The sequence below is a fragment of the Hippopotamus amphibius genome, chromosome 13 (assembly GCF_030028045.1).
Source record: "Hippopotamus amphibius kiboko isolate mHipAmp2 chromosome 13, mHipAmp2.hap2, whole genome shotgun sequence".
Lineage (NCBI taxonomy): Eukaryota > Metazoa > Chordata > Mammalia > Artiodactyla > Hippopotamidae > Hippopotamus > Hippopotamus amphibius.
In genome coordinates this window covers 7,348,026-7,370,621 of record NC_080198.1, presented here as the reverse complement: position 1 = coordinate 7,370,621, position 22,596 = coordinate 7,348,026, and the positions used below count along the sequence as shown (strand labels likewise).

At 47.8% G+C, this 22,596-nt stretch overlaps 1 protein-coding gene across 1 annotated transcript in view; it reads right to left on the bottom strand.

The window, feature by feature from the left end:
- Positions 1-22,596, bottom strand: part of SRGAP3 (SLIT-ROBO Rho GTPase activating protein 3) — a 241,245-nt gene that overhangs the window by 106,852 nt on the left and 111,797 nt on the right. The window contains exon 2 of the mRNA XM_057706592.1: positions 18,113-18,305. Within this exon, the coding sequence (XP_057562575.1) occupies positions 18,113-18,305 (193 nt within the window). The remainder of the gene's footprint in view (positions 1-18,112; positions 18,306-22,596) is intronic.

Here is a 22,596-nt window from a genome sequence, read left to right as displayed (position 1 = left end):
AGCGCAGTGCTGGGGCCAAAACCCCGGTTTTTGACTTAGAAGTCCTATCCCATCCTACTCTCCCACTGGATGTGGCACTTGCTACATGCATCTCTCCCTTGAGAGGAAGCTGTCTTTCCTGGAGCTAAGAAATACGAAAGCAATTGCGCTTGAAATTTTTGTATCAGTTCTAGAAATATCCAGTGGATGGAACAAAAAGTGGGCCCTTTCCTTCCCCTCCTTGCCTCCCACAGCCCCTGAGGTCCCCTCAGGCTCTGAAACTTTTTGTCCTCCTCCAGGGTCAGTGCTGGTCTCTTGGCCTCTTGGAAACACATTCCTTTGCCCCTCAATGGAGCTGAGGGCCTGGAGGATTTCAGGTTTTATACTTCGGAGGAGGGCCTAAGGAAGTTTGCTTTTGAGTGAAGTACACACAAGACAGATCTTTGTCCTGCAATGATTGACAGATTCTTAGTGTCCTCTACATGGGCATTCTGCTAAGACAGGGGTTCTCAAAGTTTCGGGGTCCCTAGATCAGCAGCAGCACAGCCTGGGGTCTATTAGAAACGCAGACTCCCAAGCTCCACTCCAGACCTGCTGAATCAGGACCTCTGGGGGTGACCTGGTAATCTGAGTTTTAATAAGCCCTCCAGGCTGCTGACTCACTCGCAAGTCTGAGAACCACAGATCTATGCACCAGTGTTTCCCGAAGCTTGGGACATGGGATATTTCCAAAAATAAAATGGGGGTTATCTCTCTTCTCTGTGCTTTATCAAAGACCCCTCTGTTAGTCTCAGTAAAGTGTATGTACACCCTAGTGTCCAGGAAGAGAGTGAAGGACGATTAGAAACCAAAATCAAACCAATAATCCCATGTCACCACACGGGGCATCTGGGCTGTGTACTTGACCTATGACCCTTCCTCCACTTTCCAAGGTGGGAAAGTGATGTTGGGGCAGGGGCCCATCCACCACCTGAGGGTGACTGGCCCAAGGTCAGTCCCCCAGGCCTACCTGCCTCCCCCTGGGGGCCGGCCCTGGTTCTCTCAGGAAATGCGGCCTCCCACTATCAGTGTTTTTGAGGAAGGGAATTCTGCTAATTCCCACTATGACCACATTATCCTCCCAAAGTCAAGTGGAAGTGTGGGAGGGGGTAGCCCTGAGGGCCTCTGGGCAGCCACAGCACACCCACCCCTCACTCCACCCAAACCCTGGGCTTGGGAAGGATAGGTGAGGAGAGGCCAGTTGACTTTTCTTTCTGTCATCAAATAGGCTAAAAATCTGTCCAGGTAGCAGGAATTTGGGAGAAGGGAATTTGGTTTAGAGAGAGAACGGATATGTTAGAAACCATCGAAGGAAAAGGGAGGAGGCATTATGCTATAAGAGAAACAAAGCAGTTCTCCTTTGTTTATATTATAGCCTAGAGAAAAAGCTGGAATACTTAAATCCAACAGCCCAGCCCAAATCCCTCAGCATTTACTCCGTGTCAGGTCTCAGGTGGGCTCTGGGTGACCATGACACAGAGCTGCCTCGGAGGGGCTCCTAATGAGATGGCTTGGGAAGAAGGAACGCAGTGGAAGGTGCTGCGGTGCTAGGATAGAGACGCACAGAGTTCTGCGTGAGAAGCTGGAGAAGACACAGAGCCCACTCCATGTCCCCATCACACAGTCCCCTTTGCTTTCCTGTCAGCTTCTTCCCACATGGGGCCTTCGCTGTGCGTCTGGAAGGTGTGAGCCTCCGCCCTTCTCTCTTCCTCTGAGTCTTGGCTTAAATGACATGCCCTGGAGAGCATGCCTCTAACCTAGCTCTAGGGCAGGGGTTCTCAGAGGTAGTCCCCAGCCCAGATACACCAGCTTCACTTGGAAATTTGTTGGAAATGCAAATTCTCAGGGCGACCCCAGAACTTAATAAGAAATCCTGGGGATGGGCCCAGCACCTGTGTTTTGACCAGCCCTCCAGGGGATTGTGATACACACTCAGGTTTGAGTATTTCTGCCTTAAGGAGTTTCAACTCCCCACCCATCACCCTACTCGAAGTTCTTTGAGAGCAGGAACTGTTTCTGTTTTAGTCATCATATCCAGTACCCAGCAATGTCCCTGACCTGTAGTAGATGCTGTGGAAGAGAAACCCAATAAGAAAGGTCACATTTGTGCTGGGTCTTGAAGAATAGGTAGGAGTTTTCCAAATAGAGGGGCAGAGAGAGATGGAATTTTAGGCAGGGGGCCTGTGGATACAAAGAGAGAGAAGTAGCTCAGCAGAGCTAGAATTCTAAGTGTGTGAGGGGAGGACATAAGGATGGGGAAACAGGTTAAAGGCTCAATTGTGGGGAGCTGAATGCCAGCCTAGTGAGTTAGGATTTTGTCACCTAGACCACATGGTTCTCAACCTGGTTTGCACACTAAAATCACCTGAGAAGCTTTTAAAAAAGAATAAGGCCCAAGCCCCATCCAAGACTAATTAAGTCAGAATCTCTACACCCCAAATGGGGAGAGCCTTGGTATTGGTATTTTTAAAACATTCTCTATGAGATTCTAATGTGCACCCAGGGTTAAGAATGCCTGCTGTAGGCAGTGGGGAGTCATGGAAGTTACTTAAGCAGAGGTATGATCTAACCAATGTGTGTCTTAGAAAGATCATTGAAGGCAGACTAGCGGATGATGGACAGATGGATGGGTTGATGGGTGGGTAGGCTGGTGGGTGGATGGATAAGCAGATGGATGAGTGTAGTGAATGGATGTGGCCAGAGGTGTGAGCCTGGGGGCAGGAGGACCAGTCAGGAGGTGACCCTAGTCCAGGAGAAGAGAGATGATGAGGGCCTGGGTGGTGGTCAGAGAAGGGTGAGCAGAGAATCTTGGAGACTTCCTGGAAATAGAGAGGAGGTGAGGGAGGGGAAAGTGGATGGTGATTCTAAGGTTTGGATCTCAGGCAACTGGTTGGATGCTGATGACATGCACCGAGATAAGAACTGCAAGGGGAGAAGTGGATTTGGGCAGAAAATATTTTACATTCCATTTCCACTGCTTCCTAGGTGGCAATACAAATGGAAAGATTAAAAGAGAGATGAGATAATTGAGCTGTTACCTAAATTACTTCAGGGGCTGAGCTCAGCCTGGGTTGCAAGAATTGAACAGCATCAGGGAATTAAATGTGCAAAATTTATGGAAGTCTCAGCCAGAAGGTGAGTTTCAGGGGAAGGAAAAAGATCTTGAAAGGATGCAGAAGTGCTGGGACAGCTTGGGGACCATTAATTAGGTCACCTGGCCAGGGAGACTGGATAAGAGAAAGAGCAGAAAGAGGGCAGCCTCAGACGGGATTACAGTGGTGGCAGAAAGAGCAGAGGCAAGGAGGAGAGAGTTACCCGAAAGCAACCAAGGACTTATCAAGCTAAAATGAACAGCTGCTGGGGAGATAAGGCCTTGGCTCATTCAGGCTTTCATTCATTCATCGTCTGTCTCTGTGTGTACATGCCAGGCAGGCGAGAGGCTGCGGATGCAGCAGTGACCACAGCGGACAAGACCCTGCTCCACAAGGCTTCCATTTGGGTAAGGGAGACACACAAGGCAATAGAAGATGATGATACAGCCTCATAAGCATAGTGATGGGAAGGAGACTACAGGGCAGCGGAGGCCCCCTTGCCCAGATCTGGTGGAGGGGTGAGCATGGATGGCTTCCTGGAGGAAGCACTTTCTAGACTGAGAACTAAGTGCTGCAATGGAGTTTGACAAGAAGAACCTTCTAGGTGGAGAAATATGATGAACAAAGGCCTAGAGAGAGCAGGTTGGTGAGTCAAATATAGTTAAGGGGGCTCAAGCATCATGTCCTGGGGTGATGCGGGGAGAGTGGGAAAAAAAAAAAGATTGGAGAATTAGGCAGAGGCCACACAGTCAAGGGCCTTTAAGTCCCAGTAAAGAGTTTGAGTTTTGTCCTGAGGTTGGCGGGGAGGCACGGAGGGGTTTAGGGCAGAGGAGTGAAAGAGTAAAATTCTACTTTCAAGCTCTCACTCTGGCTACTGCGTGGAGGATGGGCTCAAGGGGGCCAAGAGGGTAACTGAGGGATTCAAGAAACGTTTAGGTGGTAACCTGACTGCACCCGGAGATTGACTGGTTGGGAGGGAGAAGAAGATGCTCAGAATGACTCCAAGTCTTCCAGGCTGGGTGCCTGAGAGCAGGGGTAGCATATACTGAGATGAGGAGCATTTACAGCAGCAGGGCAGGGAGAGAAGGTGATGAGCTCTGCTTGAACACAGAGAGTCTAAAGGGCTGTGGAACACTCAGAAGGTGCTATCTGGCTAGAGAGACAAATGTGGATGCTGGCAACAGGCACTTGGATGACATTTGAAACCATGGAATGACCTGGAACTCTTTACAAATGCATGTGACCACATGGCAGAAGAGGCAGATTTCCAGGAGGCCTGGAAAGGCTGCAGCTGGAGTGATGGGGCAGGGCTAGGCTCCTCCTGCCCTGCTGACCTTGAGGAGGCCTAGGACAAGGATGCTATGCCAGACCATCCTCGGCAGAGACACAGTCCCAGGCCTGCCATCCAACCAGCAGGCCCATCCTCTGGGTCCACCAGCATGGGAGGCGGCTTCTGCTCTCCCCATCTTCTCCCGGCCCTGGCTCCCCTCACGTAGGGCAGCTCACCTGTAGACTAAACGACTGGGGTGAACAAGGCTGTCCACAGCCAAGATCAGGGTGGAGTTGACCACTCTCTGGAGAGCTGTCATCCTGGCCTTGGCCACAATGGTACCTTGGCTCTCACCACATCAGAAAGAAGAGGGAAAGCCACAGATGGGGCCCAGCATGGTGAGACAGAAAGACACAATGAAACAGAAAGGCATCTGAACTTGGGGGTGGGGTGGGGGGCGGTTTCCCCTCAGTCCATACTACCTGTGTGACTATATGCAGGTCCCTTAACACCTGTGGCCTGGCTACTCAGACCATATTGTCAACCTTGGTGTTAAACACCAGAAAACAGCTCCAGGGTCATTCACTTATGGTCATTCAGCAACTGACCCACTCGATACTTTTTTTTAAGTTTTAGTCTTTATTGAATTTGTTACAATATGGCTTCTGTTTTATGTTTTGGTTTTTAGGCAGCGAGGCATGTGGGATCTTAGCTCCCCGACCAGGGATCGAACCCGCACCCCCTGCGTTGGAAGGTGAAGTCTTAACCACTGGACCGGCAGGGAAGTCCCTCGATACATTTTTATGGAATATTTCACACGGACCAGTCCCCAGGGACATAATATGAAGCATAACAGACACAGTTTCCGCCTCCATGGAGCTTTCAGTCCAGCTGGGGAGAGGACTGAAGATGACCCTCAGAGAGTTCAGCACGTGTGGATGGAGTCACAGCTATAGAAAGTGCTAGAGAGGAGAGGTGGTGCATGAGGACCCATAACGAGGGGACCTGGCCGGATTTCGGAGGTCACTGAAATGTCCCTAAGGAAGGGGCCTTTCCGCTGGGCTCTAAAGGAAGAGATCGGGGAGCCAGGTGAAGGGGGTCGGGCCAGGAGGGTGGCTTGCGGGAGAGGGTCCCAGGCAGAGGGAACAGAATGGGCAAAGGCTGGGGGACAGAGAGCTCGGTGCATTTAAGACACCAAATAAAGGCCGGTGTAGCTGGAGCAAGGCAGAGGAAGGGGCAGGTGCAGGGTTGCCAGGGCTCCAGCCAGCACACGGATCACCATCCCGCTGGCCATCTGGATTGTACCGGGACCACAGGAAGAAGCATCCAGGCCACGTATGGCAGAGCTGGACACCAGCCTTCTCTTTTCAGAGGGTTACTTGTCCCTTTTGAAAGTGGCACCCCTTTGACCTGAGACCCAGCTCTCCACGCTAGCAGCCATTCTGCCTGCTGTAGCCACACTTCTGGAAGATGCCAAAATGAACCTGGGCAGGCGCTCTGTCCTCTAAGGCACATCCTGAGGGCCTTTCTGCTTTTCCAATCTTGCCTCCCTATGTCAACACAGCAGGTGGAAGCTGCTGAGCTAAGGTATAATTGAGAACTTTCACATATATGTGCATGTATTTTCCTTTTTTTACAGCCAGAAAATAGCAATGAAAATTTCTGGTGAGTCACAGCTTTCTTTCTTTGGCTAGGGAAGCTGAGTATGAGGCTCCAAGTGACTGCAGCTAGAGGAGTGAGGTCTTGCCAAGTTGATGAGTTGGGAAAAAGAAATCAGCAGTGAGCCAGCTTCCCGGCTTCCTGGCTGGGCACCGGAAAATTCTGCTTAGCAAACAGAACCCATTTCCAGGCCTGCTGATCTCCATGTTGCAGATGACTCCAAATCCACTGCCCCGGGATGGTGGTCCCTCTGGGAGGGAGTGGAGCTTCTGCAGTTGACCCCATCCCCAAGATGCCGAGTCCCTGCCTCTGGTTTCCTGCTCCCTTCCAAGACACTCCCGGGTTCTGAACTGGGCTTGCTTGGGTGGCTGCCAGCAAAGCTCAGAAAAACACTCCCTCAATTAGTTCCAGGGGCCGAAAAGTATGGTTAACCTTTCGCTACCTAAGTTGCCCCAAGCAGGATTTGGAATTCATTGTCCTTGCTGGGAGCATGAATCCTTAATTCTGCAAATGTTAACTGGGTGCCATCCTTGGGTATCTTTTGTGCAGTCCATTAGAGAAGCAAATGGACCTATGACAGACACAAAGGCTAAAATCTAACCTCCTCTGCTGGCATTTAAGGCCAATTTAAGGTCCAATCTGCCGCCCCCCAGCCCTCTCCCTCATCTCCCTCTCTGCTCCAGGCAGTGGGTGAAGCTCTGAGCCAGGAATGAGTTTCTTCATTTATCTATTTTTTGCCCACCAAAGATTCTGAGGCCCTTGTACTGGGAGTTGGGGAGCATGTTCCAGCTCGTGGCTCTGCTGCTAATTTGCTGTGTGTTCCTGGGTTTGCAGCTCGACCTGAGGCTTTACTGTCTCACACATCAAATGGATGGGTGAGTGACAGAATGGCCAGTGAGGGCCTTTCAGACCTTTGTGACAATAGCAACCATACTTTTCAAAACCTAATGTATACACGTGATCTGACAAAGGATTTTTTTTCCCAATTCCCCAACTTTTTTATTTGAAAAGCCTAACAAGAAGTACAAAAATGGAAACAGTGAATGGCTATTATCTACCCTTTTATGTATCTACCTTCCAAGATAGGGAAGTGATGCTGTTGAAACCTGGGAAGAGGGGTAGCTCTTCCTGGGTCACATGCATTCCTGCCTCGCATCTTTCCATTCAGTTATTTGGAATGCCTTTCCCTCTTCACTCCAAGCAGCAAAATCTACTTCAAAAGCCTTTCCTCCAGGGATTAACTGAGATCTACAGAATGTTCTGTCTGAACCACTCATTTCAGTCTTCTAGTATAGTTACTTCTGGGTGACATTTTTTTATCTTCTTGCTTGACTCCCTTGTCAGTTGCCCTTCACCCATATGGGCTTGCGTCATTACTTATTCTGTAAATCCCTTAAAGGTAGGAACCATCTCTCATATTTCCCTGTATCCCTCAAGAGCCCTTGGCAGGATCTAATTCATCCAGAAAGATCCCACATGCCACAGAGCAACTAAGCCCGTGCGCCACAACTACTGAGACTGCGCTCTAGAGCCCGCGAACCACAACTACTGAGCCCACGTGCAGCAACTACTGAAGCCCGCATGCCTAAGCCTGTGCTCTGCAACAAGAGAAGCCACCGCAATAAGAAGCCGGCGCACTGCAATGAAGACCCAATGCAGTCAATAAAAAATAAAATAAAATAAAATTTTTTTAAAAAAAATATTTAAAAAATAAAGCTCTATGGCCAAGAGGATACAATGCTGCTCATGGGCTCAGAACTGTTCAGGGATGATTCCCCAGAGGAAAATCTAGGTCATGTGATCAAAAGAAGGGAGGGACTCTGAAAGGGGAGAGTAACAGTCCTCTCCTATGTCATGCTGTGTGAGGAAGGGGATTCCAGAGGAGGGAGGGAGGAGGGAAAGGGGGAAGGAAGACACATCTTGCAAGCAGAGGGAAGGCTGAGTGCGAAGCTGTGAGATCAGACAAGACATGGATGTTCCGGGGCTGAAAGAAGTTCTGTCAGACGCGGGGAGGGGTGATGCAGGGCATGGTGAAAAGGAGGCAGCTGTGGCAGGAAGGGAGGAGCCCAATCATGAAGGACTTTATAAGTCAAGGTCGAATGAAGATTTTGAATGGGCCAGTGATATGATCAATGGTCAGGAAGGCCAGGGCGGAGGCAGAGCAACTGTCCAGGTGAGGGGCAGAGTTTGACTGGGGCTTTGCCTCGGAGTCACCTGGTGGCAGAGAGTGGGTGTGAGGCTTCAGGGCAGGGCAGCCCCTTCACGTGGCTGAAATGTGCTGACTTAGAAGCTGCCTTTGGCTGATGCCAGCCCTGAGACAGTCATTCCAAAAGGGAAGGACTACGTCCATTGGGTCACCTGCCTGAAGCAGGTTTTGCTACCCATGCTGGGTGCTATACAGTCAAGGGCTAGGGTGAAAATACCAGTTCTGCCCCTCATCAGCTGGGTGAACTTGGGAAGTTAGTTAAACCTTTTCTTTCCTTATCTGTAAAACAGGGTTGATAATGCTCATCTTACAGTGGTGCTCTGAGGATTAAATGAGGTAATTCATGAGACACTCTCAACATCAAACCCATCACCTGATAATAATATTTTTATAATAATAATAATAGTAATGTCATATTATAATAATATTATATTACACTGTAATATTATTATATTATATTATATAATTATATTTTTAAATTATATAATATAAAATTATATATTTAATATATTATTATATTACTATATTATTTAATAATATTAAATAATATTATAATTATATTTATTATTATTATTATTATTATTATTATTATTATTATTGGCATCACTGTTATTACCACCAGCATGTCACTAGGCTACTGCGAAAATCCATTGACTGTTGTATGTGGACATAGAGTCCATGGTAGGTTTGTTGTACATGTTGGTTTTCCTCCTCCCATTACCACCATCTCTCCCAGCAAACCCTTATGTATAATTCAAGGCCCAGTACCAATGGTGTGGAAATGCCCCCTCCACCCCGAGGCAGAATTATTCACTCGCTTACTGGCTAGGTCCTCACACTTCAAAATGACGGCACACTGGGTCTGGTCCAGCAGTGCTCCTGAGCTCCCTTCTGACTTGCTGAATGTATTCTTAGTGCCGGAACAAAAGTCCCTGCCTCATTAGGCAATGTCTGGCCAACCTCAACTTCTCTTTCCCTGTGAGACCCTCTACCTTGGTTTACCCACCTGCAAAATGCATGAGGCACTCGGGAGAGGAAGGGCACTGACCCACAGCTCCTCCCGCCCGTCCTTTCTCCGATCGGCAGGGATCGGTGGCCACCTGGCTGGCCTTCGGGTCCCTTGCCTGTCAGTTGGGGATGATGACACCTTCCCTGACTGCCCTGGCCCTACCAGGATTCTTGGGCGGATACAAGCAGCTAAAGGCCGGGGGTGGGGGTGGGACAGCGGGAGGGGGAACACTTTGCAAAGTGCAAGGTACTATATAATTTTGGAAGGTCATTATTATCCTATTTGCTTAATGGAATCGAGTCAAAACTAAACCCCTGCATATTACTGCTTATTAAAATCTTTATGACAACATCTATTTTTCATTTTTAGAATAAAATTTAAATGATATGCACATATCTATGCATATCAAGCATATCCAAATATAAATAAATCACGTCCTGGCTAATACTCTGGAAGTTGCTGATTATAGACTCTGAGGATTCCAGGAAACCAGGTGTAGGATCTGGGAAGGGCCCAGAAGGAAAAACTGGAGGGAGAAAAAGGGGCTGTAGCCACTGTAAGGACCACTCAAGGGGCTGAGCCTCCCACCTTAAAATTACTCCCAGAAATGAAAACAAGGGTGGAGGATGAAGAGAGTAGAGATGAAAGATGTTCGCTTTCCAGGAGGAGATGGCAGGGGCCCTCAGGGTATCTCATTCTGGCTTCAGGATTTCTGCCGTCCTGCTCCCTGTTGATTGCCTCTTTTTACTTAAATGGATTTATTTACAAAGGGCTTTCCCTGGTCTTAGGTTAAAATAAAATTTTAAAAAACCAGCATCACTTGCCCTAAATAGAAGGTAACTGAAAAAATAAGTTCAAAACAGTATCATTCACTCCTAGGTGGAGGCTGATGCCCAAGGTCTGTTGTCTATTTGTTAAAAGAGGGGTTAGAGAGGTGTTAGCAACATACTAGAACCAAACTGTAACCACAAACACTGAAGGAGAATTGAAAAGATCAGTCAGTATTTACGGCTCATGTGCTATCAATGATCCCTCCCTCATTTTGAGGAACACTGATCCAGTCTGACCAGCCTTCACATTACAGAAATGTGCCCCTAAAACACCCGGCCTCTGTGTACACAACCTCCATGGATTGGGAACTCACACCTCCAAAGGCAGCCCTTTTCTTGCTGGACAGCTCTGGCTACTGGAACATTCTCAAGGTTGAGTTAAAGTCTGCTTTTCTGAAAATGCTATCATTGGACATCACTTCCCTCCTTCTGCACAAAATAAGTCTATTTCCTTCGAGTATTTGAAGAAAGTATTCAGTAGTATCTTGGTCTTTTCAGTATTCATTCAAGACTTTGACAGAGCTTCTATTGTATGTCAGTTAGAGAAAGAGACTAGAAATGGCTCCTTGCCTTCGAGCAGCTGGCAGACTGAGGTGGGAGAACCAGAAATATGAACTGGATCATTCCTTGATAGTCTGACCCAAGCCCCAGGAGAGTGACATACAGATCACTGTGGGAGGCCAGGGGAAGAGCAGCTGACTGTGGGCCTGGGACCTGCATCAAGGGCTTTGCAGACGAGGTGAGCCCTGAGCTGGCCCTGGGGAGATGAGCACAAGCTGATCAGCAGGAGAAGAGGGAGCCCTCTGATGCCCTCACAAGAAGGATATGGTCTGGACCAATGCACAACTCTCAGGAAACACCAAACCAGCCCAGAGAAGTGAGGGGACATACCCAGAGTTATGCAGCTAGAAGCATTTTTGCATTTTGGAGCCAGTTAAACCAAGATGAGAATCTTAGCTCTGCCACTTACCTGCTACAGTTGTGTCCCTCTGGACAAATTACTTAATTTCTCAGAACCTCCATGTTTCCAACTAGAAAGACAAAGGTAGTACCTGTCTCAAAGATAGCAACGTTTACCATGAAGGTTAAATGGGACGCTGCATGTGAAACATCTACAGGGCACCTGGCATGCAGTAACATGGATGAGGTGGGTATTTGAAAGATTACACAATGTGCACAGCACAGACACAGAGCCATCAGGAAAGATTCAGCTGGCAACCTATCCTAGGAGAACACCAGCTCTGGACAACATTACTGGAAAGCCATCACTGGTGTGATGGTAGCCATAGCAACGGCAGCTGCTGTGAATGGAGATGTGAGTCCCAGCAGGAGGCCCTCTCGCATTATCCCTGACTTGATCTGAACAAACCTTTTCATTCTGAATCCTTTGCACACTGATAGGCTCAATTTACTCACTACAAAAGTGCTTCTGTCCTTAGGATTCACCTGGAAGGCCAAGTCTAAATTACAGCATCTTTTTAGGGAAATGCTACATCTATGGAAACAAAAAGTCTGTGATGTTTCATCCTGCCAAAGAAGCATTTTCTTGGCAATCAAGTTGGTTACTCACTGAATTCTCCCTCTCAACTGCTCTATGAAGCTAAGAGATGCTCCAAACCTACTTTGCAGAGAATATTAAGCATTATTCATTGACTGGCCAAGCATCTCCCAGCTCTTTCCACACACTCCAACTTTCTCCAGTTTAAACATATTTGAATAGAATTCCCTGTCACTTTTTTTTCACAGCTGTGCAAACAGCAGCAACCAACACAACCTTCTGGGGAGAGCATTTTTAGCAGGTATGGTGCTCGCCAGGTCAGGGGTACCAACCACTGAGGGAGTCGGAATAGAAGGGGGCCTTGTCACCTCCCACACGACTTGCACGCAGCGCAAGCATTCCAGAAGAGAATGCAGAGTTTGTTTCAGCAGAGCTTTCCAAACTGGGTCCCAAGGTGCACTAGCTTGGTTAAAAAAAACTTAATAAACATGATGAGGGAGGGAGAATCCTGTGGTCAAACAGCCTTCAGAAAGAACGCAATAGGCTCATTTACTGTGGAGCCTCTCAGAGCCTCCGCGCCCTAAGGTATGTCGAGAGTCTCTACGGCAGGTGTGGAGCAGCCGTCTTCCCCACCTCCACTCATTCTTTCTCTCTTCACTCCCCTTCCCTCGCACTAGACAGCTCAAAGTGTTGGAGTTCCAGAAAACACTTCGCCGGAGGAAGAAGTCTTAGTTCCAGGAAACCTCTGGTTTCCTAGAACTACCCAATTTGTTTGCAGGACATCCATCTACCCCCAGAGGCAGGTTTTAAGACCCCCGTGTGCCGCCCACCGTGCTCCTGCTCAGGAAGGGCTCCCAGCTTCAGGCCTCAAAACAGACAAGGCCAGCCCAGGTCAGGACCAGCTGCAAAAGGACAGTGGATTATGGATTTTATGCTGGGGAAGAGGAGGGGTCTGGAAGGCCAGCGCAGCCTGAAAGTGAATTGTAAAGAATTATCACCCAGAAAGTCATCATCCCGGGCAACTTTCCAATGTGAACGGCCATCAGAACCCCCTGGAAGGCTTGCTAAAATACAGAGTGCTGGGGTCCACCCACAGAGTTTCTCCTTCAGCAGGTTTGGGAGGAGGCCACGGGCTTTGGTTTCTGACAGGTCCCCACTGGATGGGGATGCCAAAGCTGCTGATCAGGACCACACTCTGTAAACGAGAGCTTAGCTTCTGTGGTCCCGATGCCCCAGTCAGGGACGATCCTCTCAGCAACCTTGTGCCCGTGCCAGGTATCACAGTTGGTGGTATCTTTGCTTTCACCCAGATGGCCTCCCCAAGCTCCTAATGCAGCCACAAATGCAGCCACCCAACCAGTCCAGAGCCATTCACTCAACAAACACTCAGTGAGGACCAACCATATGCCAAACCTTGGGTCAGGCGCTAGGAATCCCAGGCCAACAGCCACCCCCTCTTCCATCTCAGAGCTGGCAGTCTAGTCATCAAAAGAGGGACAGACCAGAAAGAAAGGTGATTATAACACAGGGTGGCAGCTTTTGCCTTAGCCCCTCCTCAAGTCTCTCCATCTCAAGTCAGAAACACATTCTTCTCTTTTTCCTCTCTTTTCCTCAATTCTGCCTCTGAAAGATTTGCCAGCACCTGCCCACTCTCTGTCAGCTCTGCTGTCACCCAGGCCATTGTCACCCCTGCCTGGAGAGCTATACTGCCATCACCCTGCTGGTCTCCTCAGCTCCACTCTTGCCTCCTCCAGTCCAGGGTGGTCTTTTAAAAATGGAAATCAGATCACGCTTCTCCCTGCTCAGGATGCCTCAATAGCTACGGCTCCCCTCATTACCAGTTCCAGCCCCACTGGCTTCTCTTCCCCTCACACGTCCCCACGGCCGCTCCTTCTCATCCCTCGGGTCTCTGCTTAAATGCCACTTCCTCCAGAAGCCTTCCCTGACTGCCATTCTAGCTCAGTGTGGAGGATTCAAGAGGGCTGCAAATCCTTTAGCAGCCCTCTACTGAAGAGGAGGGCTTTATTTTCCCTCCCTTGAAGCTGAGCTAGAGCTGAGACCACTTTGATCGAGAGAATGTTGGCGGGGGGTGGAGGTGGGTTCCAAGAAGACACTGCCCCCCCCCCCCCCAATGCCATCTCGGTGCCCTGAGCTCCCACAGCTGAAGTGGCCCCCTGTGGAGAGGGAGGGAGAGAGCCCAGCCGAGCCCAGCCTTATAGCCTTTACTAAAGTGCCAAGAAATGTGGGGGAAGCCATCGTAGATCCTCCGACCCAGACCCTAGCAATCATTCCATCACAGTAATCATTTGATGACATGTTGTCTTTCATTTGGTTTTTTCGTTTGGTTTTGCATCTCTCTCCTCCACTAGGCGGTAGATTCCGCCACGGCAGGAACCAAGTCTGTCTTGTTTGCCACTGTAAGCCAGGGCTGCACACATGGTAGGTGCTCAATAAATACTAGCTGAATAAGCAAATCAACAAGTGCAGAATATTGTGGGCACACAAAGGATGGTACCAGGTCACACTCAAGGAAGCTTTGCAGAGGAAGTGACGAAACGCTGAGGCCTGAAGAGCAAGCAGGTGGCAGGGTTCACAGAGCAGGGCCACAGAGACTGGGTGTCTGCCCCAACCACACCACCTGTGGACATTCCCCAAGCCACGTGCTCTCTCTCTAGAGAAGGGGCTGTGTCTCATTAATCTGTGTGTCTTCAGCACAAAGCACAGTCTAGGAAAATAAGAGGTCCTCAACATACACATTTCAAACGGATGACGACCCACACGGCTTCTCGAAAAGAGAAGCTCGAGCTAGAAGTCAGGAGCCCTGGGTTTTCTTACTCAACAGCTCACAGTGTCTCCTTTGTAAAATCCCACGCAGCCTGCCTGGTATTCAGTTGGCTTGAGATAAAACCACTGGCTCCCTCTCTACATCCCTGGCTTATGATCAGGATTATAAGAGAGCAAAGATGTCAGAGTGCTTAGAAAAAAGTGTGTTAGAATAGAAATATGTGATGGTAGAAAAGATGCATGTGATGATGTTTTCTCTGAATGTTCAACATGCCCCAGGTAAACCCTCAGGGTCATCAGCTGAGCCTTTCTTTGAATCAGGTGCCACATGGAACTCAACCCACGTGAGTCTAGCCCAGACTCCTCTTGGGCACCTCTTGGGCAGCTGTAAATTTTTCACCTGCCCAGGTGGAGAGGGAGCAGCTGGGGCTTTAGAGAGACGGAGCCCATGGAGCAAAAGGAGGACCACTGGACTTGGAGTCGAGACATGAGTTCCTATTATGGACTGAATGTTGTGCCCTACCCCCAAAGTCATATGCTGATGCCCTACCCCCAATGTGATGGTGTTAGGAGGTGGGGCCTTTGGCGGGTAATTAGGATTAAATGATGTCATTGGGTGGTGGGGGGAGTCCTCATGATGGAATTAGTGCCCTTGTAAGAGTCTCTAGAGCTTGCTTCCTCTCTGCTCTCAGCTGTGTGAGGACACAAGGAAAATCAGTGTCTGCAAGCCACAGAAGAGAGCTCACCAGAACCTCACCACACCAGCACCCTGGTCTCAGGCTTCCGGCCTCCAGACTGTGAGAAAAACATTTCTGTTTATAAGCCACCCAGGCCATGGTACTTTCTTATAGCAGTCCTAATGCACTAAGGCAGTGCCCATCCCAGTTTTGCCACTAATTTGCTGAGATCTTGGGCAAATTAATTCCCTCTCTGAACCAAATCTCTCAGCCAGAATAAACTTTATAGACCAAGTAAATCCCCTCCCTCCCTTTCTTCCTCCCTTCCTCCTGCTTACTCACAAGTACCCCACCTCTGCCCTGCACGGGGCCCAGTGCAGTAGGAATAAAATGACCAGACCCGGGCCTTGGCCCCAACACCCTGAGAGGCTACCAGGCAGATAGGTGGACTCTCTTAATAAAGTTTCTACAGGACAGCAGGACAAGGCTTCTCTGGACAGCCAGGACAAAGGACCCAGAACACAGCACAGACCCTGTGCACTGAGCTCCAAAGAAGAGGCAGCCAGAGGTCAGGCTAGTTGGCCCTGGGGTCAAAGGGCAAGTCTAGGCATCCCCTGGAGACCCTGCTTCCAAAGGCCATAAGGAGCTCTGCCAACGCATTAGCCTCATGCAGAGGGCCTGCAGCAGCTGCGCTGGCCTGGGCCACACCTTAATTAGACTTTCATAGTGTGTCCAGCAGCCTGCGTGGCCCGACTGCCAGCTGGGGCTCCTGTTCTGCCTGGTGGACTCAGTTAATGAAGCCATGAGGGGCTGACTGAGCTCATTACAGGCAATGCAAGGGAACAGGGGACCCCCGCCCATGCTCCCCCAGTGCTCCCCCGCCGCCGCCCCCCCCCCCCAACTGCCATGTTCACACTGAGAATGGGAAAGGAGCTGATTCCAAACCAAGAGGAAAGAGAGGGGCAGGAGCTGAGCTCCAGCCTGCCCTCACAGCCTGGATGGCTCCCGTGACAGCTCAGCCAGAGACATGGGTTTCTGCACGTGTGTCTGTGTCTGTGGCTTTAGGGGAGCGTTCAGAGTCCATGGCTGCTCTCAGACCACAACAAGGCCCTTTCTTATCTCAGGACAAGGACGTAGAATGACAGTGAAGGTTCAGATCTGTCACTTTCCAATAACTAGCCCACAGACACGTTTGCATAAGCCGCTCACTCAGAGCTTTGCTGTCCTCATCTCTGAAATGGGGTAGTAATACCAATCTGGCTCAAAGTAAGTGCTCAGTTAATGTGCTCAATAAATTATCATTATTGTTGTTATTATTAAAAGACAAGTGAGAAAAAGGCACCAAAATGTGAGCCTCTGAGTGACGGGACTGCGAGTGACTTTTTTCTTCTACTTTTCTTCATTTTCTAAATTGTATACAATGAGCATTTTACTTTTATCACTTAAAAAAGCAGATACTTTCTCCAAAAAATATATCAGAAAAACGAGATTATGTATGAAAGGGCCCAGATAGTGCCTGGGAGGAAGTTATTGATAGAAGCATCCTCCTATAATGAAAGTTTCAATAGATGAGTTTGGGTGGAAAAACATGCATGGTATTTGCAAACGTGTAATAAATTTTTGCCCTTTAATAAAGCAATTTCTTCTCCCCAAATGTCAAGGGATGAAGGCACAAAAGTGAGTGTTCAAATGCTGAGGCGTCAATTTAGGGAGACGTTGAGGGGAATTTAAAGAAAGAGCACCCCCTGGCCAGAGCAAGAATGCAAAAGACAGAGGAAGGTGGAAGCAACTGGTGTCCATGATAGACGAATGGATAAAAAAAGCGTTGTCTACACACACAACGAAATATCATTCAGCCTTAAAAAGGAAGGAAATTCTGACACATGTGACAACATGGATGAACCCTGAGGACATTATGCTAAGTGGAACAAGCCAGTCACAAAGGGACAAACACTGTTGATCCTACTTATCTGAGGTCCCAGATAATAGAATGGTGGGCTCCAGGGTAGGGGGAGAGGGGAATGGGGCATTGTTTACTGGGTGTAGAATTTCAGATTTGTAAGACCAAGCAAGCGTTCTGGGGAAGGATGGGGGTGATGGTGGCACAACAGTGTTAATGTACTTAATGCCACACACCTGTACATTTTTAACTGTTTAAGATGGAAAATTTTGTTATGTATATTTTACCAAATTTAAATCTATGTAGAGAGAAAAAAAGATTGAAGTCAGAGGAAAGAGGAATGCGGCAGGCAGGATGACGTATGTGTCTAGTCTCCTGGGGTTGAGGGCTACTCACTGGAGAAATGACCCACGGAGGAGGGGGACCTCCGGGGAGCACAGCAGAGGGGGAGACAGATGCCGGGGGACACAACCCGGTGAGGTCGCAGCTCCTGCCTGCACTTGGCCACTAGCCCTGCAGGTTCTGAGCTAGGGGGCATTTGCAGCTGGAGGACTCAGCCAGGGACATACCCGAAAGGATCAAGCCTCCCTCCTTCCTCAAAATCAGAGCTTGCGGTGTAAGAAGTTAGGCCCTGGAAGGTGTGTGCATGTAAATAAGCAACTAAGGCAGCAACTAAGCCTGGCACCATCCTCCAAGGGAGGAAGGAAGAGGAATGCTTTGAGCATCTCTTCCACAGAGAACAAATTCTCAGGCCATTGTGCTGAAGGAATGCAGACGTGGGCTGGCGGACCTGCAGATAAAAGAGAACTGGGTAGAGTCAGGATATCCTGAGAGGAGGTGGGCTATCACCTTGGCCCAAATGGAGGCCAGTGAAGAGCCTGGTACTTGGTGTGATAATAACAACAGAACAATTTATTGAGCACTTAACTGTCTGTGACAAGCACTTCTCTTGGGTCCCTTGTTTATTCCCTTCAGCATCTTTCTGGGTAGCAACTAGTTCTAGCTTCCCTTTACACTGAGGAAGACTGAGGCTTGGAGATGGAAGTCACCTGCAGACCCTGGGCCTTAGAAGCACACCATCTGCCCCAGTGAGGCCTTGCTTCCTTTCTGCTTTCCCCACCTCCCCGCCACGGCACTGCCTGCCGCCCCAAGCCCCGGCCCATTCTCACTTGAACTGGTGCTCCCGGGAGCTGCGGATCTTGGAGGAGAAGCGTTCGGCCAGCTTCTCCAGGCTGCGGGAGTACTCGAGCTCAATCTCAGCTTTCCGGCGGAAAAACTCCTGGAGGTCCTGGAGCAGCTGCAGCCTCGACTCAGACTGCTGCTCCAAGCACTTGAACTGCTCCACCAGCTGTGTGCGGATCTCTGCAGGCAGAGGCAGGAGCAGGCTGTTAGGAGGTGGTGGGGACAACGGAGGGACCCACCCAGTTGGCCCAGTGCCCATGGCCCAAGCAATGCAATTCCAGCAGGCGCCTCCCCACCGCCCACCACCCAGAGCCTCTCCAGGCATTGGCAGGACGGTTTAGCAAATACTGGGTTTTGCCACAGTGTAACCCAATGTTTTTCAAAGTTAAATCATCTCATGTCACCATCATGATTTTTGTCATATCCACATACCACTAGCATTATTATTTCTTCCATATGATTTAATAAATTCGCTTACTTTTCTTACTGTAAAGAACTTACTTAAAACATACAGTTTTATGTCATTATGGCGAGGGTAAAACTAGAACCACTTGCCGTCCTGGTACACAGAAAATGATTCAACAAAAAAAAAAATTGGTAAAATTCTCTCTAGAGACTATTGCTATCAAAGGCCCTAAGCCTAAGCTGTTCCATCTCCATCAACAAGAGGAAAACGGGAGCGTCAGAGTTAAAGACAGACTTTCTCCAGGTGTAATCAGGAACGAGTGAGGCTGAAGGGGATGCCATTCGCTCTTAGGTTCAGGGTTACTTAAGGCCATGTCTGTGTTCCACTCTGATCACCCTGAGCTCCAGCATCAACATCTCAGGTACCACCAGAGAATGTAGCCCAGACTTCAGGAAATCCTGACAGAGCAAACCAGGTCTGTGCAACAAGGGCAAAAGTTCATAAGCAGGGGCTAGAGATAAAAAATCACAGCGGGATCCCAGTGGTTTTGCCACTGCTGCCATCTCCATGCATTAACCCCTTCCCTGCCATCCCCTGAGCTGCTCAGCAGATCACTCTCCCCACACTATGCTCATATCAGCTCCATCTCAAAACTCCATGAGACCTCCCTCAGGTTGAGTACTAAGTCCAACTCCTTAGCACAGAATTCAAGGCCACCCATCACCTGGCCCGACACTTCACTTCTTTTGATTTACCCCCAGTGGACACTCCAAGTAATCCAAACCAATCCCTCCTGCAGAGATGGGCTTCCTGTCTGAAAAGGTCACCAGCGCCACCTTAGCATCCTTTGGAGAAACGGTCTTCAAAGGGGGCAGCCCTTTGAAGGGCACCTGAAGCCTTCCCAAGGGGTGAGCAGACAGGAAGTGTTAGAAAGGAATCCATTTGCAATCCTGTTTCCAGTCCCACTCCTTCCTCATCTGCCTGAGAATGCGCCTTGGTGAATCTCCTTTCCCACCTCCCTCTTCACAACCGTCCTCTCTCTCTGCAGAAGAAAGAGAAACTTCTACCTCATCCAGAATCTAGATATGGTCCAATGCCCCAAAGTGTCAAAACAGACTTTGAGAACAATTTAGAATGTTAGTGCTAGCAAATCTTCTTTAATCTAGGGACCATAAGCCCTTGCTCCTCAAAGTGTGGTCCACGGACCAGCAGCACTGGCATCACCCATAGGTTTATTAGAAACACAGAACCTCAGGTCCCAACCCAGACCTTCTGAATCACCATCTACATTTTAACAAGATCCCTGGGTGGTCCTTATGCATCGTAAAGCCATCAACCATCCATCCATCCATCTCATTATGAGAAGCATTTCCCAAACTAGCTTACTTTTTATTTTTAGTAATTATTTATCAAATTATAAAACATTGATATTGATGAGCTATATGATAAATCAATCTGAAATAAAGAAACATAGGGTTTTATGGTCAAAGGAAATTTTTTTAATGTTCATTTCAATTTAAATACGTATTTTAGATAAAAAGAACAGAGTAATCAATTAAAAAGTTCAAGCATAAAAATATATTATGCTAAAATTCTATGAAGGAAGTAGAAAGGAATTAAGAGTTCAAGAAGATAAAGACAGGAACAATGTATATGTAAAATTTCTGACTTGTATGGGTAATTTTTGATGAGTGGTGGTGGATGTATTGTGGTATTTATCTTACCACCTGGCAATTCCACTCATGGAAAAATACTGAGACGCTTTATAGCTAAATATTAGAAACAGCCCAAAATGTCCATTAAGAGCAGATAAGACTTTTTTTCAATAGGGCAGTTTATGTCAAAATGCTTGTCACTCTTAAAATAGTAAACTGAATTTATGCAAGGAGTAGATAAGATTTTTTAAATGTGAGATATTCATTCAATGGAATACTATACGATAAGGGGGAAAAATGAACTACTGCTACCTGCTTAAATCTCCTTATGTTTATGGAAAGAAGCAAGAAAAAATGAGATCATGCAAAAATAGTCTATGGTGATAGAGGTCACACAATTGATCACCTTTGGGGGTACTGACTGAAAGGGGGCATGAAGGTGCATTCTGGAATGCTGGAGATAGACCGTAACACCTTGATCGGGGCAGTAGGCACACTGGTAAAAATGAACTGAGCTGCACACTTAAGATCTGGGCATTCTACTGTATATAAGGGATACTTCAATAAAAAGGCAAAAACTAGCAATAAAAATTGCTGTTATTTAGTTTCCATTTGATACATTTAAGGGAGTAGGGAAATTTTATTCTACAAGGTCAATATTTACGATATCGCAGAAATGATATCCTCTGTAGCTATTTAAACTTCTAATGAAACATTTCAGATGTCAAGTTAAAATGTGTGAGGCAAAAGATTTTTTCCCCCAAAGTTCATTTAGAGGCTAAGCAAGCAAAAAAGTTTTAAAACCAGTGCTTTAGAACCCAAGCACTGCTCCTCCCAGGAAGTCCTGGACAGCTCAGCCCTCATGACCCTCCTCTGAACTCCCATGGTACTTGCAATTAGTCTCAGACTGTCTCATGCTGCTTTTTTTAATTCTTTCATGTATGCCTGTCATATTGCCTTAGCTCCTCAAGTGAAATTTAAGCACTGATAGTGGATTTTCCCAGCACATATGGTCATCAGAATATCAATATCTGTACAGCAAATTAATATTTACCTTTACCAAGTGCTTTTACCCAAAGGACATCAAATGTGATAATGGGACACTAACCCAACACACACACACCACATACATATACCATAGAAACTCACATACCACACATACACCACACAACCACCACAACCATCACACACATGCACACACCCCCACCCCCACACATCCACACACACCACACATACACTATACCAACACCAGACCTAGCTATTATTATAATCGGTTTTTACCAATGAAGAAGCCAAGGCTCTGTGTGAACCAATCAGGAACTTGTCCAAGGTCACATTTTGTTCTATGAACTGTAACAATCTATACAGGCACTCCTTAACGCAGCCTACTTGTTAAATTGGATTGAGATGCCATCACTCCCACAACTGTAAGCCCTGCCATATCAACAAATAGTTACAAAAATGCTTTCTAAATATTTTAAAAATTACTTTCAGACCATCCACTATTTAGGACTCATAATAACCTTAACAATAACTGTGAGCACTTACAGAGCACATCATGTGTTCCACACCTGATGCTGAGTTCTGTGGTTATTTATCTCATGTAATCTATATAGCACACCCCACTCCCCCATCCCCCACTCAAGTGGGTGCTATGAGTATTCCCCCACCTTTTGCCCATAGATGAGGAAGTGGAGGCTCAGAGGTAAATAGCCTCTGGTCATAACAGCTGGTGTGTGGCAATGAAGCTAAAAATCAAGCCCAGCTTCCTCAGGTGGGAGTAATGACTCTCCAACTCCTCACTAAACTGAGGCCATGTTACTTTTTAAAAAAGACTTTAATCCATCTGTGTTCAACTTCTTGTATCCTTTTTGTAACAAGGTGGTGGGCTAAAGAGATACTATTTATCAAAAATGCTGCAGCCACTGCCTTCCTCCATTACAAGGCATGATCAGGAGCCAATGTTCCCATATTTTAGAGGGAAATCTCATAAATCACACTGTGCTGACAGGAGATGATTTGGAAAGAGCAGAGAAACCTTCCCCAATTCACACACCCAGCTGGAGCCTCCAGCAGCTTGGAAGGCTCAGAGGCAAGTCTTTCTAGCAGGAAACGCCCTGGCAGGAGCAGACTGCAGCCTGCGAGTGATGTGGAACCCTGCTGGGATTTGATTACCCATCTCCTTATCTCTAATTCAGATTTGGTTTTTCTCCTGGAAGATTTCAAAAGGAGAGAAAAATAAATAGATAAAACAAGCCCTTGCAAGGCACAGACTTCATTCAGAAGACTGTCCCCCTGGGAGTGGTTCCAGTCCCAGCACAGCACTCAGTGGCAGAAAAATGAAAGCAGGTTGGGCAGGGAGGAGAAGGGGTTTGGGAAGTCGAGAAAGGCTTTGATATCAGAACCTTAG